Raw genomic sequence first — 19,754 nt, forward strand, 5'->3', positions numbered from 1 at the left:
AACAGAATCAAACCAGTGTTTGATATTTCAAATTTCAAAATGTGGATTGTATACAGCTGTCACAACAGTTGAGGATTAAGGTTTTAATACTGACGACGGTGATAATCGGCACACGACTGCTTTGTTAGAAATGAATGCATTTAAAGTGTTGAACTCTTTTGTCCCCACACAGACAAATAAAGAGAAGGGCGATATGACTGATTGATGTTACTAAATACCAGCCTGCACCGACACTGGGACACCAACACTTTGTATTGTTAGCAGTAATGTCACTGTGTCCCCAGGCATGTGTGTGTGAAATGCAAATGTTGAATGCAAGAGAAGAAATGACAGTTAGGATGTGCCTCGCCCCCACACCCATTTTCTTCTTTCCACTGAAAAATGGAAATAATGGACTTGATTTAAACATATGTCAAAACTATAAGTGTCCCCTCACCTCTGGGACAGTCATTACTCTTCATTGTACACCAGATGTAGCTGAATTGATTATTAATCATTATGCCTGCGTGAGTCAATCAAACCAATAACCATCAAGATGAGGATTAGAGCAAGAAAGGAGCTCCGGTTATCTAAACCATAAACACAACAGCAATGACCACAGCTGCTCTTAATCTGGTTATGTTGAGTAGATGATCACAGACTGGTTTATGTTGAGGTTTAGTCAGGAAACTGTTTTTAAAACATTTTTTTAAATGCTATAAAATGTAATAAAACACCCAAGATTGAATGAAAGTAATCATTGATTTCACCTGAAGAACTTATGGAACCATCAATGTTATTTTTGAGCAATCCGATAAAAGAAAACGTATTTCTGTAGGCTACAAAGAAATGTTGAAAACGGGTCAAATTTGACCCGAGGAAAGCCCAAGGCTTAAACAACCTTTTGGGTTTCCGTTGGGATTTATATTTCAGTAAAATGAATGCTAAGCTTTGTGACTAGAATAGAACGCTAATATATCAGGTACAAATTAGGGCTAGACCAAATTTTGATATTTTTGGATTGTCACAATCAAAACAAGACTACATCCTCGGTTAAGCCGGAGATATACTCGCTGTTTACCAGCGTCACGTTCATTTCTGCACAACCAACAGACCAAGCGGACCCAGGATAAGCGAGGCAGTCGTCATCCGTTCACACACACGCAGTTAAAAACAAGTGCATCTCCGGCTTGAGTCCACTGCATGCTAGCAAGTCAGATGAGTATTTCATTTATATTTATATTCTGTGCTTTGTGACTGAATTTGCTGCTGTAACACTGGAATTTCCCATTTTTCTTGGGATCAATAAACATCTATCAATCTATCTATCTATCTATCTATCTATCTATCTATCTATCTATCTATCTATCTATCTATCTATCTATCTATCTATCTATGATCACCACAGTTATTACAATTCATCTTGTACATTAATATTCAAAACCAAATTGTAATCAAACACAGCCACATTGCTCACAATAAAGTGTTGAGAACCAGTGAAATGAATTACTGCTAAAACTATTTTAACAAGATCTGAGCTACCAGGAGGTTAAAAGTTTATATTTTCTGAGACTTCAAAGACATTTGTTTTGCAATTCAGCTCATTTGCATAATGTAAAGGCCAGCATACAAACACAAAGTGTGCTGTGTCGCAGGAGTGGTAAAGGTTTACATTATTATTTGCAGTTAATTAGAGGTACTGTCACAAACTGTTCAGGCATAAACAAAGGAGAGCGGAGGCAGGTTTTGGAGTAATGACTGCACATCAATGCAGCCTGACTTTATTCTCAAACACATTAGAATCTAAAAATAAGAAAATCTTCATGGTTGTTTTTGCCCAGAGTCCTTTCATCTGCCAAAAAAACACATTAATACAAAGAGATACAGAGCGACAGCGATGTGTCTCTCATCATCGTCATTAACACTAAAACAAAACTTGATTTGATTAAAAAAAACACATTAAACACAGCCAACCCAGCAACAGTTATAGTTTCTTAAATAGTCTCTGAGCACAGAGAAATAGAGATGACAAAAGAGACCATGCAACCCAATCAACCACTCTGCCTCCTCATTAACACTTCACACACACACACACACACGCACGCACGCACGCACGCACGCACGCACACACGCACACACGCACACACGCACACACGCACACACGCACACACACACAGTTTGGATCTAAATCAATATTATCAACAGACATATGGCAGGAGGAGGAGCTGTCATCGTACAAAGGAGTATTTTTGTTTCTTTTTTTTTTTAAACAAAGAATTGTTTGACATTTCATTATTTCATGGAGTAAAATACATTTAATTTCTACCCTGCAGATCTGAGCCTCACTGCGAGAGAACAAGAAAAGTTCTTTAATCATACGCAATTATTCACAGCCAGCACCTGGTTAGAAAGGCAACAAACTGCTTCAGGTGCTGTTCCACCTCTTTCTCTTATTTGTCTTGAGCTGAATAAAGCAGTGTGAATTCAATCATTATGACTCTGTTCAACACTGCGATACGCTTCTCTATATCTACAGAGTGTGTGGGACTTCGGTCCAAACTTCATCAAATCGAATGCTTATAATCTCATAATTAAAGAACCAGCGGGGGAAGTATTTGGTTATCAACCTATTATTTGTGTGCTGTGTTTTCTCGACTTTGGCTGTACAATGATACAGCAGCTATGAGGTCAAAGAAAAAAAAAATCAATTGGCTTTAAATCGACAGCTCAAAGTATTATGATACAGAAATTTACACTTGCTCTTTGGAGCCTTTTGGAACTGACGGTAAACACCATCTTCACAAAATAAGTAACTAGATATGGACTTATTAGGGCAGACAGGAAATTAGACAGAATATCCCTTTTTGAGGGATGTTGGGAGTATATACACATATAATCACACCACAGGACCTGCCCACCTCTCCACGCCGGTATACATTTCAATTCAAAGCATTACCGTACATGGCTTATGCTGTGAATGGTCAGTAGAAGAAAGTCCAGCCAATAACCAATGTCAGGCCAGCCATGATGGGACATGCAGAAGATGGAAGAACGTATTTCTTCTTCTTCCGTTTCTGGCATGTTGTCCCGAGGAAGATTGTAATGCCTCATTTCCACTGTATGGTGCTGGACTCTAGTCAACTCACTTTTGGTACCAGTTACATTTCTAGATTTAGTTTTCCACTGCAGATAGTACGCTTCAATTGGTGGGATTTTTAATTGATCGTCACAGCAACGCCGCCAAAACCTGCTGTGACATCCTCCTAAATTTCATTCATTTATTGATAAAGAAAATGCACATTAACCAACCGATCTGTAAAAGTGCCAGTGTTAGCCAGCCGGCTAATTTTCCTTTGGCAAGATGTTTTGAGAGCACAGCAACAGGAAACAGCAGGACGCGAGTACTATTGTGACAATGCTAAATCTCAGTTAAGTGAGTTTTTTTTTTTAAATGTGGTCGTCATTGACGGGGGGGTCATGGGTTATTAATAACTGGCGGGTTTGTGGAGGGCACAGGGGACCGCGTAGCGCAAGTGACCATTCTGGTGACGATTCTCTGACCAGTCAGTGGTCTACAGTGTTTGAACGCCACCTTCTAGTATCGGCTCAGCATACTTGGAAACTCGATTCAAGTGGTACCAAAATAAGTACCAGGTACCATCCACAACCTTTGCTAATGGAAAACAAAAAAGTACGGTTCCAAGAGAGTTGAGTCGAGCCGCACCATGCAGTGGAAACACGAAAAAAGCATTAATACACAGAAATGTCCCTTTATTCTACAACTTGGGCTTTTGTTTGAAGTGCTGAATTGGAGTTTAGTTTAAGTGTAGGTGGTTTGTTGGTTACGGTTGGAGGAGGCTGGCCCGGGTTCCTGTAGAGATGAGGCTAGAGGTTCCCTGGGGTGGCAGCCGAAGGGTTTCGGTTGAAGTTTGGTGTCACTTTGTCCTGAGACTAGCTCAGATAGAGGTGTTTGTCTCTTTGCAGACTGCTGCAGGAGGAGAGGAGAAACAAAAAGTCAGGACAAAGAACAGAAAATCTGCCACAGGAACAGTTGCAATGGTATTTACTGGATCCAACATCTGTCCCACACAGCTGTGCTACTCCCTTTGCTTTTAGGACATTTTACTCTACACGACTTCATGGCTTTGTTAAGGGACAAAGGCATTTCTTTTGACGGATTAAAATGCTGACAAGCTACTTTAAACAAGATCCTAGTAACAGAAGCTTTGCCCAACATGTAGAAGTGTATTTTGTTTATTAGTAGTAGTATCCCAGGCGCCAGAGGATCTACTACTTAAAAACAAGAAAACAATTTTGGGGGGACAAAGGCTTGTTTAAATTTGGTTTAAAAACAAAAAAATATAAAAAGCTGCAGTCCAGCTAGCCTTTAAGGGTAACTTAACATCAGGTTGAAAAGCAGTGTTCTGCTGCCCTCTCTGGTTCAAAGTGGACACCATATCACCGATCGGTGTGAGTGATGTCACAGCGGCCCGGGGCACACCTGCACTTAATCACAGCAAGGAAACAAGACTTTAAAAGCTCAGCTACTCTTTGGAAATACCTACCCGTTGCCATGGTAATCGGGGCTCCAGTCCAGAGAGGGGTGGTGGTTTGGCGTGTGTCGACCCAGCTGATGATAGTCCACTGATGATGACATCACTGCTCCACCATTAAGCATACCTCCTCCCATTGGCTGGTAGTCAGACTGGAGGGACGGGTGGTAGCCCTGGAATTAAAAGTTCACAAAAGGTTAGTGAATAAAAAACATTTCATTTAAACAATACTTTATACGTACAAGTTCCTTATGTATGCAGAGTGTGTAAACAGCTGATCACACTGAGAACAAGAAAATGGAAAAATAAAGAGGATGGCTGGTCAGCCGTGTGCTGATGTGCATTCTGCTAACATGAGCTGTGAAAATTCAGAATAATAATCCAGTTGCTGTGACACAGTTGACTGAGATACCAGATGGTGAGCAACGCTTCAGAACAATTAGCGTCAAATTGCCGGAATATCCCCCCCCGAAATTACACTCCGTCGGAGTCAATCAAACTCAATCAAGTCTGAACACACAGACAGGATACCCAATAGTTTACACTCAGTTTGTCCATCACAAATCAAAATAAAAATACGCATACATTTTTCATTATGCTCCTTAAAACTCCAAAACTTGCCTGAGAATCATCACGTTTTAAGTTTTCCTCAGTGTCAAAGTGATCCAGGGATAGTCTGTACGTTCCATGGGGGGAAACAGCTAATAGCTAATTCGACATACTTTATCATTTGCCAAATCTGAACACAGGCTGAGCCGACTACACATGATCCACTGTAAAACGGCGAGGTAGAGGCAAAGCACAGCGCGGGTGTGTACATCACGACATCATTGCTTCCGTTATTGGCTGCGCCTCGAAAAGTCAGCGGCAACAAGGTCAAAGTTAAAATCATTTGAACTTGGAGCGCAGCGCTGGGCAGCAATTCCGAGTGGTGTGCGACGCCAAGGGTAGCACTTTCTTTGAGTTGTCTTCATCATGCTCTCCATAGGAATAAATATACACACACATATATATATATATATATATATATTTTATATATATATATATATATATATATATATATATATATATATATACACACAATAATGTAAACCTTTACAACAGCTTTTACCACGGTCATGTATTGGCGGCTTTTGTTTATAACCTTGATCTAAAATGGAATTTTATCCGTTATATTTTTATGTAACAGGTTATATTTCGTGACAACAGTGGTTTGAAAGTAAAATCCTTTTCATTCATCACAGAGCTATGGTGCCGGTCTGAATGTGAGATGCAATCGCAGTAATGATGGCGTGTTTACATCCTGCTTCAACCTGAATAAATCTACTGACAGCTGATGGTTTTTATCAAACCAACCTTCAGCATCTCGTTGGGAAAATGGTTTCTGATTAACACGAATATGAAGGAATGACTGAATGACTGGAATGAAAAGGAGACAGACATCAGTCATTGGTTCATCAGCACTAATTACAGAGTCTTGAGTGTCTTGCTGATTCTGTCATCTGCCAGAGGGGAGGTGGCGAGCTGTGGACCAGTGAAGAGGAGATCAAAAGGTAAGAGGAGAGGAGGAGGAGGAGGAGAAGAAGGAGGTGAGTATGTCTCTAACCATCAGATAGTTGAGGGAGAAAAGAGAGATGAAAAAGAGAAAGATAAGTGAGTGCAGTGACAAGGTACAGTGTGTGTGTGTGTGTAAGAGAGGGAGACACACAAACTCACTCACTCACATACATAGAGAGAGAGAGAGAGAGAGAGAGAGAGAGAGAGAGAGAGAGAGAGGCTGAAAGGGAAGTTAATCTGAGTGTTGTGAGTGAAAGAGGAGAAAGAGGAGGACAGCAGGTGGTTGGGTTCTCCCCCTCACCTCCCCCTCTCCTCCTCTACCTCACCTATTCATCCATTGTTGAGCAAATTCTTCTCCTTCACTCCTTCACAAAGACCCCATCTGCCTCTTTTGTCTCTCTCTCTCTCTCCCTCTCTCTCTCTCTCTCTCCCTTCCCCCATCATTTCTCCCTATTTACTCAGAGAAAAAAAAAGTTTAGCACTCTGTTACTGTGTCCTCTCCATCTTTTCCTTCACTTTTTTCATTTGTTTTGTTTGCCCAAAATATGCAAAATGGAAAAAAGAAAAAGGGGGATTATGGGAGTGTGGGATTTCAACGTCCACTATAAAAAGGGGGATTCAATGGGAAGTAAGACTGAGTGGCAATCTATCCCCCATTTTTAACTATCATAGAATCTCACATCAGACTTAACACAAATTCATACTAGTCTCCCTCTTCCTCCTGTTGGGACAGGTTGACTATCAACAGACCGACTCACAGTGAAAAACTGGTAGATGGATGGAGTGATTGACTGACTGACAAACTTTACTACTGAGCCCAGTTCAGACCAAAGATTGACGACGAGACAAAACCGTTTAAGAACGTTGCAGCGGTCTGAATCGGCAGTCCGCTTGTACAAAGGTCAGCTTGTCAAAATATTTTTTTTTTAGTTTTGCACAGAGGCTCACCGAGAGAGAGGAAGCCGCAGCTGAGGTCAAGCGTGAAAAAAAAAGCTGTGAAGAAATAAAATTTGGTTTTTTTCCATTCCATCACTACTAGAAATACATCTGTACCAAGTATCGTCCCATCTCTGTCCTCATTCATATTTTAAGATGCTGTAAATGATATCCGGCTACAAAAAAGCCAAGAAAGTCAGAAGTTAGAACTAAAGTACAGATAGTTGTTGCTATGGAGATGATACACTGTCTCGTCGCATTGGTGTAAACTGGCCACTTAATGAGGACCAATGCAAAATATTATTGTATTAGTACAGTTAAAGGAGTAAATCTATGGAACAGCTGTGATCAGGAATTGAAAACATGAGGGACAAACCTGAAAAAAACTTTAACAACACGCATACTAACTAATAATGTACTGAAACAATGTGATAATAGTTAAGCTGACAGTAAGTAATAGCAAAAAAGGGAGATAAATAAGTAAGCTGGGTTCGTTTTGATCTGGATTGTACTACTGTGCTGTATATATGATTGTTTTGTATTGTCTTGTTTATTATTGCTTGTTGACTATCGTCTGAAGTAAGGCCATTATTATTATTATTGTCTCAAACATGATTTGTTTAAAGTGGGTAGGCATTATAAGGAAGAGCTTCAGCCTACACCTGTTTCAGACTGCTGATATGAACTGCAAATACATTGGTCGGCTTTATTGTTGTTGCTGAAAGTCAGTCTGAAATAAACAGGTTTCAAGTTTCTGACCGCCACATTGCAATTTATTGCAAGCTTCAACTTCCCGTTGAAAATCTTCGGTCTGACCTGGGCTTTAAAAAAAAAGTTCTGATTGTCTCCTTATAGCATCCAAACAATTTGTACTAGTCTGTATGTTATCACACATCCATTTCTACAGGCATACGGCAATAAACAGAGGTGTGTATGTATGTAGCTATGTATATTTTTCCTAGTATCTCATTTATATTTATATTCTGTGTTGTGCAACTGATTTACGTGTGCTGCTGTAACACAGTAAGTTCCCATTTTTCTTGGGATCAATAAATATCTATCTATCTATCTATCTATCTATCTATCTATCTATCTATCTATCTATCTAAACTAACCAAACAGCAAAGCTGGAGCCAACTGGATAATAATTATGAATATTGGATTTAGGATAGGCTAGATTTTAGTTTTCAATTCAATCCAGTTCTAGTCTATTCATTGCTGCGGTCCTAAATGAAATGCTGATGCATGCTCTCCCACTCTAGCACCCATCTAATTCCCACTGTGTGTGTGCTTTGTCTCCTCTGCTGATATATTCATCTATCTCCATTCACTTCCGTGCAGCTTTTAAATCAGCAAGAAGCTGTTACCTCGAGGAAATTGGCTAACTGTGTGTGCGTGGGACACTATAGCTGTGTCCCAATTCCAAACTAAAGGAAAATGTTCACACTGGAGTAGTCACAAAATTAGGCCTTAAAAAAGTCTGCATACATGCAAGAAGATGGTAGATTTCTTTAGGATCCTGTAACTCTTTTACTTTATTAACCTGTGAGGTCAAAAGTGATCTGTGTTTTAAACTATTAGTTTGCATGGCTACATAGAAGCTTTTAATAATTACGTTCTCCTTTCTGTGTCTAATAACATGTATTGCTTAGACTGGGTAAACCCCGCCCACTCTGCTGGGGATTGGATTTTGCCCTGCTGCTCGGTCTGGAAACCTGCACGTTTAATTCTCCTTCTGCAGTTCACAATTTTGGGGGGAACCAATCACAAACTGGCTTATCTACCTGGCGCGCTATTGGCGGGTTTAACACAATGATAATAGGCAAGCAACCAAGCAGCTTCTTGTTTCCATTCAACATAACGGCCACCAAACGCCACCGAAGCGCAGCAAACCCTTTGATGTCGTTGATGATCAGTGGTCTGATTGGTTGAAGGACTTCCCAATTGCGTACAGAGTCATTTGAACTACGCCCAATGGTCACGCCTCTTGTTCAGAGAAAATACAGAGCAGACTCCCCAGACCAACACTTAATCTCAAATCTATGGAGCTTAGCTTGGTCTGGTGATAGCCAGACTATGTATTGCTATCTTTCTAATTATAAATGTCAGAAGAAAAGCTTCAAATCATGTAAAATCCAATATGGTATAATTTGATGGTTTTTAAAAGTTTGCAAAGCATGGATAACTGGAAATATGCAATACATTTCATGTCACCTCAAGAACCACTGTGGTAGATACAAATACTGGCAAGTTTTATCGAAATCTCAACAGTGATGTTTAAACACTTAGGCTGGTGAATATTCTACTTTTTTATGTTGTCAACAAATCCCATGAAAAGACCAAAACCAACAATGTATATGTGTTATCAATCAAGCCTAAATGTCTCATTCTTCTGTGCCATAGAGCATGATTGTTGTCCAGAACCTATTAAAAATCATCAATCAACATCAGTGACATGTTCCTTGAACACACAAACACTGTAGTTTATTTTTATTCAACTCCAAATTCACTGTCCTGCTGCCCTAAATACTCACTAGAGCACATAATGTGGATTAATCCGCAGCTAAAAATAGTACTTAATAAAAGCACAAATTTCCTGGCATTGGAGTAAGCTTTTCTGCACAGTACAGGGTCCAGTTGTTGAACTTATTATTTTGGCTTGGGGCTGAGTGCTACGGACAGGTAGGTGAGTCTGAAATTATTTAGAGACAAACTAACGTCATGTCCAACTTACTGAATTCTAGAAATAAACAATTAAACAAAGTTAAAAAAGTTATACAATGTACATTCAGTGTGAGACTGACCTGTGTAATGCCGGGTGAGTGCGTCATTCCCAGTGAGTGTCCACTGAGCTGCTGGTGCTTGTGGTGTTGATGGTGCTGGTGGTGTTGATGGTGTGGACTGTGCAGCCCTCCCAGGTGTGCCTGGCTGTGGAGGGGAGGGCTGACCTGGAGAGGAGGGGTGGACGCCGCCACCATGCTGCCAAGGGACAGAGCTCCCTGGTGGGGGACGCTGGGCCGCGGCACGGTCCCTCTGGAGGACAGGGCATGGAGCTGGGGGTGCATCTGGGTGTGATGAGGGGGCAGGTGCGGGCTGAGGCCAGGGCTTGAGGCGTTGGAAGGGTGCGATTGGTGAGGGTACGGCATGTACATGCTTGGTGCTGATGGAAGGGAGGGAGTGAGGGTGGGCCAGTGAGCTGGAGGAGTGGTGCTGGCCTGGGTGACCAGGTAGACTGAAGTTTGGGTGTAAACATTGAGGTAGAGGCAGGTGTGGGGAGAGTGGGGCGGCTTCATTTCAGATGGATCATGTAACTCTGGAGAACAAAAGAAAAAAACACAAAAACAGAAAATCAGTTTGTAGGTTTCAGAGTGTCTCAAAGACTGCTTTAAGGCATGAGTTAAATGCCACTTAGAATTATTTAGAATATTATTTTGTGTGTGTGTGTTGTGTGTGTGTGTGTGTGTGTTGTGTGTGTGATGTACCTGTGATACCAGACTGGCTCTGTAGGCAGCCAGTTGTTTTAGATATTTTCTTAGCCGTCTCTGTCCTCTTCTTGTACATCTGAAACACAACATTTGAATTCTCAATCAGCTACTGGACTGTCCAACCTCTATTACAGTTGTCAGTATATTAAAATTTATTTCTACAAATCAATTTAATTAGCAGTGCATCATTTGTAAAGTACCGTTTAATTTATGTGAACTGTAGCTGTGGACAGCAACGACGTGCTGGGAGAATTGTGGCTGCATTAAATCATCGCGGTAACGTCACATGCACCCAGGTAACCAGTCATGGGGCTCATAGCATTTCTCTCAGCTGACACAGTTATCTAATACACATAACCACATAATTAATTCCCAAGGAACCTGCTACAACTCTTCTCTGACTTTTAAATTCAGCTGACATGCCACTTCTGGCAATTTTGCGAGCCCAGTAATGATGGTGGTCTCAGTGGTATTGTCAGAGCGCTGTTTCCCTGCAGAACTGTTGATTCCTGTCACAAGACAATGTAGCTACTCGCTGTCCGTCTCACTCATCCTTAATGGTTTTAACTGAAGAGGATAAAAATGTGTTTCTTCCTTTTCTTTTTTCATCCGCCATTGCCAAAATTCAGAAACAAGATGAAGCCATGCTAGCTTCTCTGTGAGCTGTACTTAGGCCAGGAAGCTTCACGGGAGGATGATGCTAACATGCGATGTTGTCCATCTTTTTGTGTTAGCATGCTAAAAACTGGCGTTTACAGGGCCCTAAACACAAAGTACAACTGAAGCTGCTGGGAATAGAATAGTTTAGTTATTTGGTCATAAACCACCCCACAAAATTCCCCATGGGTTCTTCTTTGCCTCTCTCACCAAGGCTCTTTTTCCCCCGATAAGCTCAGTTTGGCCGACGCCAGCTCTAGGAAGGGTTCTGGTCGTCCCAAAGTCTTCCATTTGGGGGATTATGAGGCCACTGTGCTCTTAGAACCTTAAGTGCGCAGAAATTTTTTGGAACCTTGACCAGATCTGTGCCTTGCCCCAATTTGTCTCTGAGCTCTTCAGGCAGTTCCTTTTGCCCCTCATGATTGTCATTTGCTCTGACATGCACTGTGAGCGGGTAAGGTCTTTTTAGACAGGTGTGTGGCTTTCCTCATCAAGTTCCAAATCAGTATAATCAAACACAAGCGGGGACTCCAATGAAGGTGTAGAACCATCTCAAGGATGATCAGAAGAAATAGACAGCACCTGAGGTACATAGAGGGTCACGGCCAAAGGGTTCTGAAATTAGACCATTTTGATATTTCAGTTTTCTTTTTTAATAAATTTGCAAAAATTCTCATTTCTGTTTTTCTGTCCAAGATGGGGTGCGGAGGTACATTACTGAGAAAAAATGAACTTTTTGTTTTTGGAAAATGGCTGCAATGAAACAAGAGTAAAAAATTTAAAAGGGTCTGAATACTTTCCGTACCCACTGTAGGCTGTGAATTTTCTACTTGTTATGTTGTCAACAAATCCCATGAAAGACCAAACCAACAATGTATATGTGTTCAATAAAGCCAAAATGTCTCCTTCTTCGGCCATAGAGCATGATTGTTGTCCAGACCTATTAAAAATAATCAATCAACCATCGGACATGTTCCTTGAACACAAAAACTGTAGTTATTTTTATTCAACCCCAAATTCACTGTCCTGGCTGCCCTAAATACTCACTAGAGCCATAATGTGGATAATCCGCAGCTAAAAAATAGTACTTAATAAAAGCACAATTTCCTGGCATTGAGTAAGCTTTTTGCACAGTCAGGGTCCAGTTGTTGAATTTAAATTATTTTGGTTTGGGGCTGAGTGCTTACGGACGGGGTAGGTGAGTCTGAAATTTTTTAGAGACAAACAACGTCAGGGTCCAACTATGAATTCTAGAAATAAACAATTAAACAAAGTTAAAAAAGTTATACAATGTACTTTCAGTGTGAGACTGACCTGTGTTATGCCGGGTGAGTGCGTCATTCCCAGTGAGTGTCCACTGAGCTGCTGGTCTTGTGGTTTGATGGTGCTGGTGGTTTTTGGTGATGGTGGGACGGTGCAGCCCTCCCCAGGTGTGCCTGGCTGTGGAGGGGAGGGCTGCCCTGGAGAGGAGGGGTGGACGCCGCCACCATGCTGCCAAGGACAGAGCTCCTGGTGGGGGACCTGGGCCGCGGCACGGTCCCTCTGGGGACAGGGATGGAGCTGTGGGGTGCATCTGGGTGTGTGAGGGGGCAGGTGGCGGGCTGAGGCCAGGGCTTGAGGCGTTGGGGTGCGATTGGTGAGGGTACGGCATGTACATGCTTGGGTGCTGATGAGAAGGGAGGGAGTGAGGGTGGGCCAGTGAGCTGGAGGAGTGGTGCTGGCCTGGGTGACCAGAGTAGACTGAAGGTTTGGGTGTAAACATTGAGGTAGAGGCAGGTGTGGGGGAAGAGTGGGGCGGCTTCATTTCAGATGGATCATTGTAACTCTGGAGAACAAGAAAAAACACAAAAAACAGAAAATCAGTTTGTAGGTTTCAGAGTGTCTCAAAGACTGCTTTAAGGCATGAGTTAAATGCCACTTAGAATTATTTAGAAATATTATTTTGTGTGTGTGTGTGTGTGTGTGTGTGTGTGTGTGTGTGTGTTGTGGTGATGTACCTGTGATACCAGACTGGCTCTGTAGGCAGCCAGTTGTTTTAGATATTCTTTCTTAGCCGTCTCTGTCCTCTTCTTGTACATCTGAAACACAAACATTTGAATTCTCAATCAGCTACTGGACTGTCAACCTCTATTACAGTTGTCAGTATATTAAAATTTATTTCTACAAATCAATTTAATTAGCAGTGCATCATTTGTAAAGTAACCGTTTTAATTTATGTGAACTGTAGCTGTGGACAAGCAACGACGTGCTGGGAGAATTGTGGCTGCATTAAATCATCGCGGTAACGTCACATGCACCCAGGTATACCAGTCATGGGGCTCATAGCATTTCTCTCAGCTGACACAGTTATCTAATACACATAACCACAATAATTAATTCCCCAAGGAACCTGCTACAACTCTTCTCTGAACTTTTTAAAATTCAGCTGACATGCCACTTCTGGCAATTTTGCGAGCCCAGTAATGATTGGTGGTCTCAGTGGTATTGTTCAGAGCGGCTGTTTCCCTGCAGAACTGTTGATTCCTGTCACAAAGACAATGTAGCTACTCGCTGTCCGTCTCACTCATCCTTAATGGTTTTACTGAAGAGGATAAAAATGTTGTTTCTTCCTTTTCTTTTTTCATCCGCCATTGCCAAAATTCAGAAACAAGATGAAGCCATGCTAGCTTCTCTGTGAGGCTGTACTTAGGCACAGGAAGCTTCACAGGGAGGATGATGCTAACATGCTGATGTTGTCCATCTTATTGTGTTAGCATGCTAACACTGGCTGTTTACAGTGGCCCTAAACACAAAGTACAACTGAAGCTGCTGGGAATAGAATAGTTTTAGTTATTTGGTCATAAACCACCACACATTTATTAGTATTGGACACATTGACGATTGATCCGATGGTGGTGCTAGATGAAATGAAAGATATCTCCAAAATTATTACAAATCTTGCTGTGGGGAACATGAATACATGAACCAAATTCTATTACAAACATCCAATATTTATTTAGATATTTCAGTCAAAGTGCAATCAACATTTCCATCTTTAGAGCTGTGTTGCCGGATATTTTAACAGAATTTTCCTAAACAAACCTTATTTTTGTGTCCCATTTTACAATTAGTCAATCAATTTGGATAACTACCATGTAGATCTTCTTCTTAATAAGACGTCAAATAACAGTGATGGGCTAGCAGAAAGGCACATAGACATGCAAAATTAAAGATGGAGGATGTACCTGTTTCTCTTCCTCTCCCAGGCCGTCCCACATGGAGGCCACGATCTTTGACACCTCCCCGAAGGTGGCGTTGGGGTTCTGGGCCTTGATGTTGGCTTGGGTGTCCCTGAAGAACAAGGCGTATGCAGACACTGGCTTCACGGGCTCATTTGGGTCCTTTCGCTTCTTCTTCTTTGGTGTTTTAGGTTTCTTGGAGATGTCCACTGTTGCTGGCCTCTTCTCTCCTCCCAGCTAAGAGGAGAAGAAGGAGGTTGAGTAAGACAGAGGCAGGTTGGTATGGTAAGGATGAATATACACTATGGATGGACAGAGGGATGGGTGGAGTTCTGTATCACAAATTTATAAACAAAAAACTAAGCTGGGTGGAATGTAAATAACACGATTGGTAAAACAAGTGCTGTGTAGTAACTGATAAAAAGGGGTCGACCTTGTTTTTTTTTTCAAGATAAGCAATATCTGGAACTGATACGCAGTGAAAACAATGACAATATTTAAGTAAAAATTAACAACACAAAACTTTGATGCTTCAAGCAATAATTTAATAAATTAGAAATTTTAAACATAATACACAGTAAACGTTAGTCAGATAGTGTTGTGGGCGGGACATTGAGTCACTCAATTCAATTTAATTGTATTGATAGTATCAAGTCATAACAAGAGTTATCTCAAGACACTTTACCGATAGAGTAGGTCTAGACCACACTCAATACTTTACAAAAGACCCAACAGTTCCAGTAATTCCCACTACTCAATGGTGAGTGAAACCAAAGCAGAGAAACAGACACGGAGTTGTAGTGGAGCCAAAGTAGCACACTTTTAAATTAATTAACTTTATTGGTTATCAGGCAAATAAACCGCAGATACAGAAAATCTGCAAACTGCCAAAATGGCCCGATAACTGGTCCATTCCTAATTGATATTATTATCAAAAACTATATCTTCCATTCTATTATTACTAACCTGACATTTTAACTATTCAGACCTCTAGTCGTGTCTTTGATGACTCTCACATGACATGTGACTTCAACCTCTTGTTTGATGTCAAGCTATGACTCAAACACAGAGTTCACAGTGTCAAAGACCAGTGATTCAAAATCATCAGGACTACACACAACAGTCTGTCTGTGTGCACACTAGATTATTTCAGACAGAGTACTGTTTAGGAATATTGTAAGCACTAGTGCACTATGTAATACAAAATCCACACAGTTACATGTGTGTAGTTCATTCAAAAACATTGTTTTGATGCAAACCAAGAGTGGCTGCACAAAAAGAGCAAGTGAAATGAAAGTAATTTCCTACTAATTTTATAGGATGCTTTCCCAAACTAACCATGTATTTGGCACAAATTAAATAGAAACAGTGTTCAACTGGTGTACTTAATTACCAACTAATGAATTCCAATTAAATACTAGACAATCTTGGGTAAGTTGGTGCACAGCAGTTCATCTGACCAAGAAGAAATGTGAAATATTTCTACAGACAAATGATTCACTACTACAGTAATAACATAAAGAACTAAGTTTACAAAGAGAACAATGAATGATGAACACCTCTTGGAAATCAACAACTGCTGTAGTATAATAGCTAACATTAAATAACCTCAGAACTTTGTTCCTTATTTACCCCCAAATTAATTTTAATACACACTGTAGTTCTTAGTTCTTAGGCAGTGGTGGAAGAAGTATTGAGATTCCTTTTGTAAAATGACTAATACCACACTGTAAAAATACTCTGTCACAAGTAAAAACTGCATTGAAAAGTTAGTAAAAGTATGTAAGTATCATCAGGAAAATGTACTTAAAGTATTAAAAGTAAAAATACTTGATGCAGGTAAACCCTCGCATTTTAAAAACTGTTCTGTGTTTAATGGTCTAATCATTTCATCTGTACTTAAATTGTTGGGTAGTTTCATCCATAGTAAAATATAGTATTTTATTAACTAAATGTGTTTAGTGTGAAAAAAAACCTTCATTTGCGAAGTAACTAGTAACTAAAGCTGTCAGATGAATGTAGTGGAGTAAAAAGTACAATATTTCTCTCTGAAATGTAGCGAAAGAGAAGTAAAAAAATGGCAAGAAAAGAAAATACTCAAGTGCAAGTACTTAAATTTGTACTTAAGCAGATGTACTTTTGTCAGAGGGACACTGTCTCTAATGTATGTTGAGCGTTCTTATGTAGCAATGTACTGTATCACTGCAGCCAGATACAGCCGCTTAGCTTACCTCAACCACCCACTCATGTTTTGTAGGTGTGTAGTACATGCAGAACTATAGCTCAGCTATCACAGCTTAAAAAGGCATGTTAGCCCAAATGGCATCCTAGTATGAAAAACATTCTGTATTTCTTGACCTTTTACAACATGATATCAAGCAGAACCTTATTTTGTCTCTGAGCAGAACATAGTTTTAGGAGCCTGAGTTCACTGCTGAAGAAATTCAACAAAGTGCAACAGAGGCTTCGCTTTGCTAACTGTTGTTGGTGCTAACTTTGTAGATAAAGAGCAACATTGTTTTTAATGTGGACTACTAGACCTTTATTTCTGACGTCTGACAACAAGCTTTGAAAAAATATTTTTTTAAATGAAAAGAAGAACAATACAGCTGTTGACTGATGGGTGTTTCTGTTACCGACGCTTTTTTAAACAATGATGAAAGCCCCTGTAAACTTTGTGCCAAATCTGTGTGTTTATCTCCATAACATTCAATATTCACTTTAATAACTTAACCTCAGCTAATCTGCTTCCTCAGGTCTGTATGGATGTGGCGTGATTGGATTTGATTGACAGTAGCCTGTCATCCGATTTGGATTGAAATGTTCGGGAACATGGGAGTATGTAATGTCATATGCAATTGTTGCACTCCAACTGAGCCCCTCCCACTTGCAACCAATGAGAAGACAAATGCAGAAATCTCTCATGTGAAATAACCAAAACGATTCCAACTTTAACGACATGAATTGTGTGTTCTAGGAGGATCCCTATCCTTGTCAGGTTAAGATGAAATATGATCAAATGTGGGCCATTGACTGACCAGTGGTGCTATACAAATAAACTTGCCTTACCAAATACAGAATTATCTCATAATTACTAAAAGCGAGCTGAAATATATACGCAAGTAGCAGGTAATACTATTGTAGTGTAACTTAACCAAAGTAGCGATTGTTTCGATGTGTAGAAGTATATTATAAAGGTATAAGAAAATTTTGTTTTCTATTCCTTGTACTTTCTGAAGTAATAAACTGCCTGTATAGTGCTTATAATGTTGCCTATATACAAGTCATTCTTCTAAACATAACCAATGAGAATATTAGAGCTGGTAAATAGTATTCAGTAGTACAGTAATGGTTTCATTTTTTCCAGAATATGAACAGTCAGTTTGGTGCAGAGTGCTTATTACAGTGTGAGTTATCTAACAGTCAGGGAGCTGATTAGCATCTCGTTGATATGCAGGGAGAATGGGTCTTTTATGACACATAACATCAACATAACAAATATCCACTGTCTGCACGCGCGCACACACACACACACCACACACCACACACACACACACACACACACACACACACACACAACACACACACACACACACACACACACACACACACACACACACACACACACACACACACACACACACACCACACACACACCACACACACAACACACACAATGGTTGCTAGAGCCCAGCAAGATATGACTCATAGAAAACAGGTAATAAAGTGTCTGTGTGTGTTTTGTTTTTTACCCTGAGTCCGTCATCATTCTCGTCCTCATGTGCTGAACTGGAGGGAGACGGTGTTGCGGATTTACTTCCAGGAGGTGAAGGAGAACTATGGGTAACAGAGTTTCCACTGAGTCCCAGCTGTGATTGGTTGATGGTGGACAACTGATTTTGCTGGCTCATGCCTGATTGGCTCCTGGGTCCAAGCGCAGCTTCTATTGGCTGCTGGCTGCTGTTAAACCGAGAATCAGAGTTCACCATCTGCTGCATCTGTTGCAAAGACAACAAGTGATAATGACAGTTAGTATGTGAAGGTAAAAATCAGGTTGAAGAAGCGTTATTGAAGAAATGTCAACTAGACATTATCAAATGGGTTACATTCTAAATAAATCTGGCATTGAAAACCAAAGCTAAACTTCTTTTCCCACTCTTGAGTAGGGCTGCACAATATATAGTTGTTTTTTTAAAATCATCATTATATCAAATATCAACTGGTGCAATAAACACATCGCAAAAGGTTTGACATATTGTGGAAGATACTCAGTGATTTTTCGTGTTGTTGAAAGCAAGTATCAGTAGAAAAATACAACTGTAATTCTTTATTTAGTGCTGCTTTTTATTTTCAAGCCATTGTTCAATTTGTTCAATAAAAGAATGTTGGAAAGTATTTTCTTTCATTTGTTTTAAATACAACAAGCAGTTTGTTGTATTTAGCAGAATACTGAAAGCAGCAGAACTGACTACAGTGTACAATCAGTTTATTTACAGTGTGCAATCAGTTTATTTATTGCATGTAATATCGTTATCGCAATATTCAACAACTTTATCACATCTAGCATATTTTCCTCATTTCGTGCAGCCCCAGGGTCCTTTTTGGTCCACTTTAAAGCTACAACATGCAGCTTTTTGTCTTGTGGCAGGGAATGTAATGTATGTATGTTTGTCCTACTCTGTTGCTCAGGTTTTTAGTAAACGCATGGCATTCATCTTGGTGAGCTGTGTTGCACTGAAGAGCATCTAGCTGAGGCTGAGGTAACGGCCCCCCACGAAACCACCAAAGCAATGTCAATATTCTGGTTTGACCCCCTTTTAGCTTCACTAATATAACTAACTTTATTTTCTGATTTCTGCTATTGCCATGTCTTCTGCTTGTTTGATAGCCATTACCAAGCATTTTCAAATCCTGCACCTGTAAGAGCGTAGCTGGCTACCTGAGGGTACTTTTCAGTCCATTTAAATTGGCACAGAGATCACATTTAAAGCCCTAAGCGAACAATTTTTCTCAATGATTCTGTACAAAATTGTACAATGGCTGTAAACCAACGAGAACATCACAGTGTATATGAGGGTCCTACCTACTATTTGGTGCCGTTTCAGCCTGGTTTACTGTCTATAAAAAAATCTATCATTTTATTATTTCATCTGAAGGAGGGCTTGTTAAACTGCAGTTACATTTTTTTGTGTCGAGGATAAAAAAGGTTTCTCCAGATCAAGACAATACTGTACTGTACGGGATTTTAGTTATAATTATAGCATTACTCAAGGGAGTCACATACAAAAAAGTATGTGTTTAATAGGGCTGTGCAACTAATCAGATTTTAATCACGATCACAACCACAAAACCGTGTAATTGAGAAAAAC

The 19,754-nt window shown here is 40.2% G+C and overlaps 1 protein-coding gene across 1 annotated transcript in view; it reads right to left on the bottom strand.

Annotated features, from left to right (window-relative positions):
- Positions 1-1,723: 1,723 nt before the first annotated feature.
- tox (thymocyte selection-associated high mobility group box) overlaps positions 1,724-19,754 on the bottom strand; it is a 55,205-nt gene continuing 37,174 nt past the window's right edge. Inside the window, exons 5-11 of the mRNA XM_032531147.1 lie at positions 18,138-18,383; positions 14,392-14,622; positions 13,165-13,245; positions 12,819-12,992; positions 9,830-10,171; positions 4,545-4,705; positions 1,724-3,967 (exon numbers count right to left, since the gene is read on the bottom strand). Of these exons, the coding sequence (XP_032387038.1) occupies positions 3,931-3,967; positions 4,545-4,705; positions 9,830-10,171; positions 12,819-12,992; positions 13,165-13,245; positions 14,392-14,622; positions 18,138-18,383 (1,272 nt within the window). The 3' untranslated portion in view covers positions 1,724-3,930. The remainder of the gene's footprint in view (positions 3,968-4,544; positions 4,706-9,829; positions 10,172-12,818; positions 12,993-13,164; positions 13,246-14,391; positions 14,623-18,137; positions 18,384-19,754) is intronic.

This window comes from Etheostoma spectabile, chromosome 12, assembly GCF_008692095.1.
Source record: "Etheostoma spectabile isolate EspeVRDwgs_2016 chromosome 12, UIUC_Espe_1.0, whole genome shotgun sequence".
NCBI lineage: Eukaryota > Metazoa > Chordata > Actinopteri > Perciformes > Percidae > Etheostoma > Etheostoma spectabile.